The sequence below is a fragment of the Heptranchias perlo genome, chromosome 17 (assembly GCF_035084215.1).
Source record: "Heptranchias perlo isolate sHepPer1 chromosome 17, sHepPer1.hap1, whole genome shotgun sequence".
Classification (NCBI taxonomy): domain Eukaryota; kingdom Metazoa; phylum Chordata; class Chondrichthyes; order Hexanchiformes; family Hexanchidae; genus Heptranchias; species Heptranchias perlo.
In genome coordinates, this window is record NC_090341.1 from 24123122 (window position 1) to 24135673 (window position 12552).

The window sequence follows — 12552 nt, forward strand, 5'->3', positions numbered from 1 at the left end:
GTTCATGTACCACTTCAGAGACTTGAACATAAAATCTAGGCTGACAGTCCAGTGCAGTACTGAGGGAGTGCTGCACTGTCTGAGGGCTCTCTTTTGGATGAGATGTTAAACTGAGGCCCCATCTGCCCTCTCAGGTGGATGTAAAAGGTCCCATGACACTATTTCGAAGAAGAGCAGGGAGAGTTCTCTCCGGTGTCCTGGCCGATATTCATCCTTCAACCAACATCACTAAAACAGATTATCTAGTTATTCTCTTGTTGCTGTTTGTGGGACCTTGCTGTACGCAAATTGGCTGCCACATTTCCTACATTACAACAATGACTACACTTCAAAAGTACTTAATTGGCTGGAAAGCACTTTGGGACGTCCTGAAGCTGTGAAAGGCGCCATATAAATGCAAGTTCTTTCTTTTGCCTCTCTCCAATGGAAACCACAGAGTGGCGGCCCCATATGTCCAGTGAATTTTTTGAAGTGTGTCAACATCTGGAGGTTTGGGAAGACCCCCTCCAGTTTTCAGCCTCTCCCTTCTTTTCTGGGATTCCTAGAGCTGGAATTATAAGATATGAATGAAATGTTGACTGTTTCCTGAGGTTTGCAAGAGTTAGACAATTGGCCACTGTGCCTCCCTAAACAAGAGTACAAGAATAGCCAGCATGCAAATGAATACAGGGGGTGCCTTTAACTGCCCTACTCACCATCAATGAAAGGGCTTCTGGGAAGGTGAAAGATATGTTGAATGAATATGGGGTACTTTGTGCTTAGAGTAAAGTGAGCAAATTGGGTGCATAAAGATAAGAATGTTTGAGGGGAAAGTCTGTTTGTATATTACAAGTATACAATTGCACACTACTACAAAGAGAGAAGTACAGGACTCACCATGGCAAACTTCTTGAGGGTGCTGAATTTTTTTGCACATCTGGGAGAATGTTTTATTAGTCGCAGAAACAGTATTGATCTGCTCAGCCATCTCTCCACAGACTGTCTGCACGGCAGCTTGCTGAATAGGATGCCCGTCTTATGCAAAAATTAGACGCAACCTTTCTAGAATCTCCCTTACATCACTTCCAGGGCTCTCGCGCTAAAGGAAACTGCTCTCCCTTCCCCTCTGGGAATTGTTAGACTTTTGGCTCATTTCCAGCAATACATAAACAAGGGAAGTGCTTCCTCCAGACAAGGAAGTGCAGGTACAGCTTTAAGGTGCTGAACCTGCAATTTTTAGCACTGACGAGGAAATCCTGCCCCTCCCCAACCTCTGTGTCCCAGCACAAGGCACAAATCGAGCTGGGAGCACACTTGCCAGATGCACCAGGAAAATAGTGCTTTTTGCCCCCGTCCTTCACCCAAAACAACAGGCCATCATGGTCTAATTCCCCCCCCCCCCCCCCCCAAAACAGAGGCCCGTTTTCGGGCGCAGAATGCTCAGCACACTGGGAGCGCCTGCCAAAAGCTGGAGGCCTAAGGCTCAGCCTCATCAGTATTTTTCCAGCAAGCTGCGGATATCAATCATGCATCCAGAGGCAGCTCGCTGGTTTGAAGAGGGCCAATTTGGGCCAGCTGTCTCACCACCTAAAACAGGCGTTAGGCCCCTAATACATGTAAATGAGGGGCCCCACGCCTGTTTTAAACCTCTACTGGGAAATTTGATTACATTGAGCGAAGCAGGGACTGAGCCTTCAAGATTCTTCGAGCAGCCGGTAAGTTTATAAAAAATGAATTGAAAAATCGTTCCTATGCGGCCAGGAGGTGCAGGAGTGCTCCTTCGACTCCACAGCCCTCTAGATCAATCAACCCCGCCCCCCAACTTTCCCACTCCACCTCCTGGGACTTATCTTTGGGCTGCTGCTGGTGAGGCAAGCAGGCCGACATTCTTAAAATGGATGAGCTGCCTGTGGAGGTGACAGGCGCCGGCAGCTCTCCCAAATAATATTAATGAGGCCCAAGGCCCATTGTAGGTTCAGCCAGAGATAGTGGTCAGGAAGTAGGATGGAATTGGTAGCTGGGGAACTGAGTTTGTGGCGGGTACTGAAGACAACGGCTACAGTCTTCCCAATGTTTAACTGAAGGAGATTTGGCTCATCCAGAACTGGATGTCAGTCTGACAACACAGAAGCAGTGGAAGGGTTGAGGGAGGAGGTGGTGAGGTAGAGCTGGGTGTCATCAGCATAATGACATTCTCAGCAGAATGTACAAATCAAGTGCATAAAGGTTATTGAATAACGTAAATATAATTTGCCACAGTCTCCCACTTAGTGTATGTGCTTTGTTTCAGTGTATGACACCTTACCTACCATTCCTTCCAAGTGATTCCTTTGTGGATGGAGTCCAGTGTTTCACTGTCAGTTTGCTGACATTTAGCTGGCCCAAGACCTTCCTTAGCTGTGCATTGTATGTCAGCCATATCTTGGGTGGCTGGCTGGTATTTCCTGTTTTAAGCTGCCTTCTCCCATGCCTGATACAACAAGGCCTTCAGAGGGGGAGCTGGCCACCAGCCCCTTAAATTGTGTGCCTTCGCTTCCTAAGAAGGGCTTGCTGTTCTTGGCCTTTCAAACTGTTTTTTATGATTCAGTAATGCCCAAATCTACAGCAATTAGGTGAGTAATCCACTAGTTTTGCCGAGCCAGTGCTATTTCACTGCTTCCTAGTTGCAGTTCACAACTAATAGTGTTGTTCCCTTTTCACTGGCTGACACACTGTTGGTAGAGAATTCACAGTTTTGCCCACAGTCTGAAAACAGAAACATCGTGGATAAAACAACAGAAGTAAATTCTTCCAGAAACTTAAGAAAAAACCATAGCCAATTTTTGCAGGGAAAATTTCAGGTTTTGGGTATGGGGGATTTGGATTTTTTTTGTGTATGGGATGCTTGCATTTTGTACAATTGTACGCAGCTCACGCACGGATTGTGGCATATGGATCTAGCCTTCTGCTCCAAAGGTTGGACAACCTTGATGTAGTAACCTATTGCGTCAACAAGTTGTGCCTCAAAGTGAAAGGATGTCAATTCAAGCCTACAGTTTCCCATATGTGCTGAGCCGTCAGGAGGAGGTGCAGGATGTTTCCCTGTGGGAAGGGAGAGGGAACTGAACCCATTCCACTATCATGTACCTTCTCTGGTTGGCTGAAAAATAACATTAGCACAAGCCCGGAAGCAGTTCCCCTACCCACCTTCTCAGTGAAAGGAGTCATGTCACTAGAAGAGAATATGGGATATCAATATGAAGTGACATTACTAGATAATGTATTTTATTTTATAGGCTGGGCTTAGAACTCTACATGACATTGGACCAGAAATTCGTAGAGCAATTTCATGTGATCTACAGGAAGAGGATATTATAGAGGGGACTCAAGAAGAGGATGAGGATATATACAGAGTAAGTTAACACCACTTTAGTAACTCCTATTTTTTTTCAAGTAACATTCAGTTACACAAATCACCTAATGACTGTTATGATGGCTCAGAGTATTTTACCTGAATGAATACTTGAGCCAACTTTTCTGTGAAGGAAACATCTGAACATGGAAATTCTCCTTGTAGAAGAGTAAAACTCTTGGATTATCTTAATTTACATACAGATACATAAATCAAAAGATCAGTTGGCTTGGAACTAGCTCCTTCTGTTCATTTATTTTATGATTTTCATATTGCATTTGTGCTCAAGGTGGCTTTGACCAGATAAGCACCGCTGAGACCCACCTTAAGTGGTGGTCTGGTCGTGGTATAGTACTATAACATCCAGGTCTGACATAATGCCCTAAAATCCAATGTACACCACGATATCATGACATCACAAGATTATGATGCATATTGCAGCCACCATTTGCCGGTGTAAAGCTTGCACTACATGTTGATTCTTGACATACTGGTAAGTCGGAATAATGCTTCTGGCTATATATAGTGAGTGTTCTAGCTTACTTTGAAACTCAGGGTACCAGTGTGCATGCACTGGCACATACACAGTGTATTACGTACAACATACATGCCTGCACGTGCACTATGCTGCTTTGAGTACCAGAGGAAGACAGAAATCCAAATTGAGTGCAGTTAGTTTATCCCGGCTAACAAAACTAAGCCAACATTAGCCAATGAGGTAGAAATCCCTCTTGGGCAGCATTGTATTGGTCACCCATTATACGCCATTGAAGGCAACGTTACTGAATAGCGAGCGGGGCATATAACTGACAGCCAATGCGCTAGTGCCCGTTTTACGAAACTGCCCGAGGAGAATTTCTACCCACTTATGCTTTACTCATGTAGGCAGGTTACTTATAGAAAGGACATTAATGAAAGCTGAAATGACTAAATGCTAAGCATCCCTTGCCATGGGTATCCCTGTAACAGTGATAAATAACTTACATATTAAATCAGGAATTCACTTGGAAGTAGATATTTAATTTGTTAGTTCTATCATTTCTAACACAGGAAAATTTAGAAACAAGAAGGGGCCATTTGGCTCAACAATACCACTTTTCTTTTGATTAGCTGTAGTGCTGCCTTCCAACATAGCTTGTACCGAAGTGATCAACCCGTATCAATTTGGTTTGCTGTTGTAACGCAAACTATCATCCAAGTTGCAGGGATTTTTTTTAGTGTCATGGCAAATCATAAAATACTCTTTCAGTATCCAGTTTGGAAAAATCTGTGTATCAAAAGCAATGGAAAATACTGATCTAAACAATTTTCTCCTTTGATCAGCTTATCAGTCTATTTGGTTTAACACACATTACAGTTATTTACACTTAAAGAGCTCTTCAAATATATTTAAAGATAAAGAATGAAAATATTCTAAACTCACTGCTGTAGAGTCCTACAACATAATTTAAAAGACGAGAGAATTAGGGTCAACAGACTAAGGTGACAAAGATAATGAAATGGAATGAAAAGGTAAACTGGTATGGCAATAAATTATTAATACATGGCTTTGACTGTGTCAGCACCAGTGGGATCCACCTCAAATGGTTGTTAAATTCCACTCAGACCCACTTAAAATGGTGGTCTGACAATGGAGTAGCATTGTGCCATCTCTAATGTCAACATCCAGAACTGATACAGTGCCCCAAAATCCAGTGTACGCCATGTCATCATGATATCACAATACCACGATGCACAATGAAGCTGTTATTTATACTCACCAAATAGTGTGACACAGATGGATGAAATAAAGCAATAGGAAATTTTCGGTTGGCATTTGCTCTTAGTTACTTTCATTAACATTCTGCAACAAATAAGAAAATAAAATGTAATTAAATATATCTTATATCATACAATTAGCTTTTGAGTAAGCATCCATTCTGCATGTGAAAGGAATCCATACAAATTCACTCAAGCTTGCACTGCTTCTGAGTCACTCATCCCTCATAGCAGTACATGTCTGTTACTGTTAATTTTGTTTTTACCTCATTGATGCCCTTTGTATTAGCATCAAGAACCAATAGATACTTATCTGTATTAGTGCAATGTGAACTTTTATTAACCGACCCACTGCTAATAACAAGGCTCTCAATTCTAACCCCATGCCTGAAATTTCTGGGCCTGGGAGGTTGGGGGGGGGGCAGGTGGTGCAGGGACAGCATAATCGGAATTGAATTTGAGGCAGAACCTGGTTCCGTCACGTTTCCAGTCCTTTTTTTATGCAGCCAAATTCCACTGAAAATTATATGAGATGCTTCTTGCATCCACCCTCTCCCCAGAAGAGGCGAGACTGGTGGGATGAAGTTTTCCATGCAAAATTCCATCAGTTCTGCCTCCAGTGCCTTCAACACTACGTATACCTGCATGGGGCTAGATGTGCTTGCATGCCAGGACTGGATCCTGGCTGAAATAGAAACCACAACTACATCAGCATAGCAATTTTGAATGTGTGCAATCTTTGACTGAAACAGCAAAGTGCCACTTTGAAATTCCTGACCTCCACCCCCCCCCCCCCCCACAAAAATGAGGGCAGATGCCTCGATACACCACAAATGCGCCCTCATGCAAATGACCCTGAGACCATGACTCCAGATTTGAGGAAAGGGTCAGGGTTACTTTGGACTGGCAGCCGGAAGTCCCGCTCTGTCACACTTCCAGCAGTGGAACAGAGCCCTGGAATCTCAGGCCCAATCTCTTCGTTAAAATCCAGATTTTCTTTGTTTTATTTTATGCTCTTATGACAGTCACTATAGAAATAATGGGATACCACAGATTAACAGTGGATTTTAATAATTCTTATGGAACTTAATTTTGATTCTTTTTCTTTTGCTATTTTGCAGAGAAGTGGTGGCCTTTTTGGCAACCATGTCAACCATGTGTCCGGAGAAGAAAGGAATTTCACCCAGCAAACAAATGCCACACAACGGCCCCTGCAGGTTAAACGGTCCTCAACTCCACCAATAGCTGACTCTGACAAATCCCCATCTTCTTCCAACCTTGAAAATTCTATATCCCACAACCAACTTAACCATAATTTTGCAGGAAAGGTATCACCAAACTCCACTAATGCCAATCTTAATAATGCCAATGTGTCCAAAGTTGCAAATGGAAAGCACCCAGGCTCCTTAAATCATGAGCATGCCACTGGAAAAAATTGCAACTCCCACACGCCGTGCATTGAAAAACCAAGAAAGTCAAGCAGCAGAAGGTAAGAATTTTTAATAGTTTTTTTTCTGTAAAGAAAGCAATTAGTTTTTTTATTAAAACAAGTTCATTGTTAATAGATCAATATGCAGGGACAACTAATATTCAGCAACTAAAATAAAAGCAGCTGCTAAAATGAAATGAGAGAAAAAGAAAGGAAGTCTAAATTCCTTCTCTGTTCTAAATAAATATGCTCAGGATTCTTCATATACGTGTCAAGATGAACAAAAAAAGACGTCTTTTTTGTTAAGGAAATTTATTTCATGATATGAGAAAAGTTGCAAAGATGTGAATTCCAAATAATGAACATGCCATTTCTCTAATTGATTACACTAGACTAATCCGGCTAAATATAATGAATCCAAAGAGTACAGGAGTTCCATCATCAGTTTTGTGGTGCATTAACATGGGGATTTCAATGATTATCGCAGTAAAACCAACTAAGGGAAAATTTGTATTTATCAGAAAAATGCTCGATCTTAAATGGAATTTAGTCTTAGCAGATTTCCTAATGCTTTACCGTAAGAATAAGTTGGAATAGAAACTACCTTCAGCCTTGTTTATTTAGTAAATTTATCTGTAGAGTGCTCCAGACATCTAGACCCCGATATTAACGCAAAGGCAGGTTCCGAAGAGGGGGATGGAATTGTGTGCATGAAACCCGGAAGAAAATTTAGCGGGTCAGAATGTCCAATTTTAACTTGATTGCCTAATTAAATTTTTCCTTCCGGGTTTCGCGTCTCCAAGCTGCGACAGCGGGCGTGATGCAAGCCCGCATGACACAATCTCAAATCAACTATTTAAAGGGCCAATGCAAAAATTGAATTTGGAGGCACTATGAGGTTTTGGAAGGAGACAGTGAGAGTTAGTGAATATGAATATGCTCTCACCAAGAAGGCGTGGTTGGAGGTGAGCAGCAGGAGCATTGTGTCCTGGTCTTGGATGCAGTGCAGGAAAAGGTTTAGTGACCTAACCAGGTCAGGAAAAGTGAGTACAGTTGCTGATTTACCTACGTTCTGTGGTGTACAACTTTCCTCACCCTCACTCTGTCTTGCCAAACGTACTCCACCACGTCATTCCTCACACCCACTTAAGTTTCAACAGCACCCATTCTTCACTTTCCATGCATTTCCTCACCTCCCCTTTTATCCATCCACCTCTGCCACTCACCCCAATCCTGTCTGATATTAACCCACACCCAATGCACTGGATCCATTGGGTGAATACATGATCGTCAGTCACTCACAGGTCTATTATTTCACCCCTTGCAGGAGAAGAGAGCGCAAAATGCAAGGGAGAGGGAGAGGACTGGATGTGGCCCTCCACAAATTGTGCAGCTCATAGATGCAGAGGAGGAGGCCATGGAGATTAATGGCACATCTATGCCCCTGTCAGTCGGAGATGGAGAGACTGGGAACTCGCAGATGTCTGGTGATAGAATTAAAAATATCTCTGACACACATGCTAACTTTATTTCATCAATAACTGAACTATGAGAAGCCTGAGTATGATGATTGTCAAGATTGTTACTTTGCCAGGACTAATTCATATCCATTTCCTTTGTCTTCCAGGGCCATCACGCGTAGAGTAACAGTCTGTGGACATGCCTAGTGACGATTCCTCAGAGGAGCTCATTCCTTCTAAGGGTGCACCGTCACAGGACCGTACAGCCGTGCACCAGCTCAAATACTCACACTTTGGTGGGACCTGTTTGACAGTTAGTTGGGTTTTCATCTGGTGATTCACAATTCACAAGTGAGCATGAGCAGATACTAGTGGCAGGGACAGCTGTGGAGAGTCTGCATCAGGGGACACAGTCCTCTCCAGGCTCTGCTCAGCCGGACACAGTTGCTGAACCCAAGGGGCCATTGTTGAGAAGGAGGATGATAAAGGTACAGCAGCAACTTTGCGAGGTACTGGCAGAAGTGCCACGCACACTCTTCATAACAGTGGAGAGGATGAGGAGTCCAGCTGCAACAGTAGTGGATTGGTATTGTAGGTAATTGTGAGAATGTCTGCCTTGGATAGTGTGGCTGCCTCCATGGAGCTTCAAGCACGGATCTCAAATGAGTCTATGCAGACCATGACCACGGCTGTGCAGGAGATGTCTTCTGCCTTAAGCAGGATGACAGATACCTTATCTGTGGCCTTACAATGTGTCACTGATCTGCACCAAGCTCCTCCCCATCAGAGTGGTAGGAGTGGTGTGACCCTAGCCCAGGAGAGGCATGATGGTGAAAGGGGACATGGAAGTGGGAACTCCACTCAGAGCGCTCACATTTCTCACCCATTGCCCCCTCCCCCCCTCCCAGCCAGTTATTGTCTCCCGATGGCCGAGTCTGCCCCTGCACAGGTGCAGGTGGAGCAGACTTTGGCCGGGCCCTCAAGGTCTCCAAAACCCAGAGGTCGTTAGCCAACAGCATATCAGCAGTCAGAGCAGGGATCCGAACAGCCTGCCTCTACCTCTGCTGAAGCCACGGGGGATGCACCACATAAACCCCTCAGATAGTGAAGCAGTCTGTGCTCGCATGTAGCAAGACCTGGTCAACATCCAGGCTTGGGCTGATAAGTGGCAAATAACATTCGTGCCAGACAAGTGCCAGGCAATGACCATCTCCAACAAGAGAGAGTCTAACCACCTCCCCTTGACATTCAACGGCATTACCATCGCCGAATCTCCCACCATCAACATCCTGGGGGTCACCATTGACCAGAAACTTAACTGGACCAGCCATATAAATACTGTGGGTACGAGAGCAGGTCAGAGGCTGGGTATTCTGCCGCGAGTGACTTACCTCCTGACTCCCCAAAGCCTCTCCATCATCTACAAGGCACAAATCAGGAGTGTGATGGAATACTCTCCACTTGCCTGGATGAGTGCAGCTCCAACAACACTCAAGAAGCTCGACACCATCCAGGACAAAGCAGCCCGCTTGATTGGCATCCCATCCACCACCCTAAACATTCACTCCCTTCACCACCGGCGCACCATGGCTGCAGTGTGTACCATCCACAGGATGCACTGCAGCAACTCGCCAAGGCTTCTTCGACAGCACCTCCCAAACCCACGACTTCTACCACCTAGAAGGACAAGGGCAGCAGGCACATGGGAACAACACCACCTGCACGTTCGCCTCCAAGTCACACACCACCCCGACTTGGAAATATATCGTTGTTCCTCCATCATTGCTGGGTTAAAATCCTGGAACTCCTTACCTAAAAGCACTGTGGGAGAACCTTCATCACTCAGACTGCAGTGGTTCAAGAAGGCGGCTCACTACCACCTTCTCAAGGGCAATTAGGGATGGGCAATAAATGCCGGCCTTGCCAGTGATGCCCACCTCCCATGAACGAATAAAAGAAAGCAATAGGGAGTGCAAGAGAAAGCTCTTGTAGTTCACCAAGGGTACACACATGGGTGTTTGACAAAATGTTATGTTAAGTTTCCTTTTTTTTGTAACCACACATAAAATGTAATGATTTGCATCAAGTCCGGTCTTGCACATTATTGCATCCCGAGTGCCATCTCGCCCTTTCAGTTGCTTCATGGTGAATGTGAATTATTGATGGGACCCATTGGAGGATATGCAGTGGGTGTATGCTTGGTTGAAGGACTGTTTTGTCCAAAGTGAGGCCGTTGGGGGTGGTTGCGGTGGGGGGGGTGGGGGGGGGCGGTGGGTGGTGAAGGGAGCGGGCCAGAGGATTTCGTATTTTATATTTTTCAGTGTGAGTCACTAGCTGAACCTTCAAGCTATTAGGGCATCCCGGGCAGCAATGTACGCAGCTGGCCTGGCGATGGGTAACCCACCTACATATTGCTTGTCATCCTCCTCCTCTTCATCAATGTTCTCGTCATCAGAAGATGATTGATGAGCGCCTTGGTCGTATTCAATCTCTAATCCCCTCTGCTGCGCATTGCTGCAGGTAATTGTGATGCTCAGAACTCACCCCTTTCCTGCTGCCTGCAATCTTAACTAGCAGGGTTCTGCAGGCGGCTGATGCACCCACCTATAGCAGGTGGTGGGGGGGGGCCTCATCAATTTATGCAAATTGGGTCCTATTAAGTCAATAGGACCCTGATTGCATTTTAACCCGGGGCTGAGCAGGGAAGCCGCTGCAGCTTTATTGCCAGGTGAATGCAGGTTGACAGCTGTTGGAAAGGAGGAAGAGGCCCTCCAATGTGTGAAAAACTTTCCTTAGTGGGGCCAGGAGGAGCAGGAATACTCTTCTGGGCCCTACGAGAAAAGCCTCGCTTTGCAGCCTCCCCTACCTCGGACTCCTCTCTTGTCCTCCTGTGAGACCCTGTCAAAACCCTCTTCCCGTGACTTGCTTGCTGGCGAGCCTCCCTTTGGTGCCAGCCAGCAGACTTTGCTTCCCACCAGCCAGCTGCTGCTTTCCTCCCATTTCGGGCAGGCAGATGACCGGCTGCACCCAGGTGAGGCCTGGGAGTTAAAATACCCCAGGCCTCACACTTAGGCCAGCGAGTGCATTTTGCGCTTGCTCCGCCCACCCGCCTAAAACCCGCTGGATGTTAAAATTGAGCCCCTACATGTTTATTTATCAATCAATATTTCAATCATGCAGCGCAATCAAAGTAGGTTCATCTTGACTAATTGCTGAACAAGAGAGCTTTGCTGTTTTCTCACTACCACCTTTTTTGCTAGGACAACTGCCTCCATTTTAGACTGTAGCTATTTAAAATTATATAAAATAAAGACAGAAATTTTTATTTTGTTATAGGTATGCATATGGAATCTAACCTGATGTCTACAGATAATGTGGCCAAGAGGAGGCAAGTAGATGAGGCATAGGAGGGAGTCAAAGATAGAATCTTTGGGGCAAGTCAGGTATCGATTCAGGCATGGGAGGAGAAGCCAGTGCAGGAGATATACAGGCTATGTTGGGGCAGTTAGGAATGGAACCATGAAAAGTTGGTGCCATAGAGGTAGACTCCAGAGGAGAGGCCATGGAGGAGGATGAAGTGATTGATTGCACTGAAGGTCATGCAGGGATTGAGGAAGGATAATGTGCTGCTGTCACAGTCACATGGGATATTGTTGTAATGTCTGACCAGGGCAATTGCAATGCTGCGAACAGGATTTAAGCCAAACTGAAGGCATTCCAACAGGGAGTGATTGATATGGATTGGGTTGTGATAAACAGAAAAAGATAATGAAGAGTCAAAGATAAGAGTGCTGGCCTAGAAAATAGCAAAGTTCAGTGAGATTAGAAAAATGGTCTGGCCCAAATCAACTGGGCAGAAAAGTTAGCAAGTAGATTAGCAGATCAGCAGTCGGAAATCTTCAAATACAAGATGCATGGATTATAAAATAAAGATATTCCTGTAAGGAAGAAAGCGGGTGTGTCAAAGTATAGAGTTCTGTGGATAAATAGAGAGATTACAACTGACGTAAAACTTCAAAGTGAGGCCTATGATAAAGTTAGGGCTAACAATTCTAAAGATAATCATGAGGAGTAGAGAAAAAGTGTAGTACAGAACTGAAAACAGAGATTAAAGGGCTAAAAGGGAATATTAAAAAAGACTAGCAAGTAACTGCATAGAAAGTAAAAGGTTTGTTAAATAGAGGGTAGAACCAATCAATGATGAAGAAGGAAGTCTAATTGTGAAGGATGAAGGTGTGGCAAAGATATTAAATAAAAATTTTGCATTGGTTTTTACAAATGATGACAGAAATGTTGATGTGGGTCATCAACAACAGCAGAATTGTATACCACCACAATCTGCAACCTCATGGCCCGACGCATTGCTCACTCCTCGATCACCATTAAGCCACAAGACGGGAAATGGAGCGTTACCTCTCCCTGATCTTAATGACGCTCCCACCTGCTTTAGACAGTAGCTTCAAATTCCCACCCAGGCTGACTGAAAAATGGAGTGAGATCCAAATGAGGTGGCTGTCGGGTAGAATTGATTTCTA

At 44.7% G+C, this 12552-nt stretch overlaps 1 protein-coding gene across 1 annotated transcript in view; it reads left to right on the plus strand.

Annotated features, from left to right (window-relative positions):
* Window positions 1-12552, plus strand: part of cacna1db (calcium channel, voltage-dependent, L type, alpha 1D subunit, b) — a 529322-nt gene that overhangs the window by 477095 nt on the left and 39675 nt on the right. The window contains exons 43-44 of the mRNA XM_067998737.1: window positions 3255-3371; window positions 6250-6617. Coding sequence (XP_067854838.1) covers window positions 3255-3371; window positions 6250-6617 — 485 coding nt within the window. The remainder of the gene's footprint in view (window positions 1-3254; window positions 3372-6249; window positions 6618-12552) is intronic.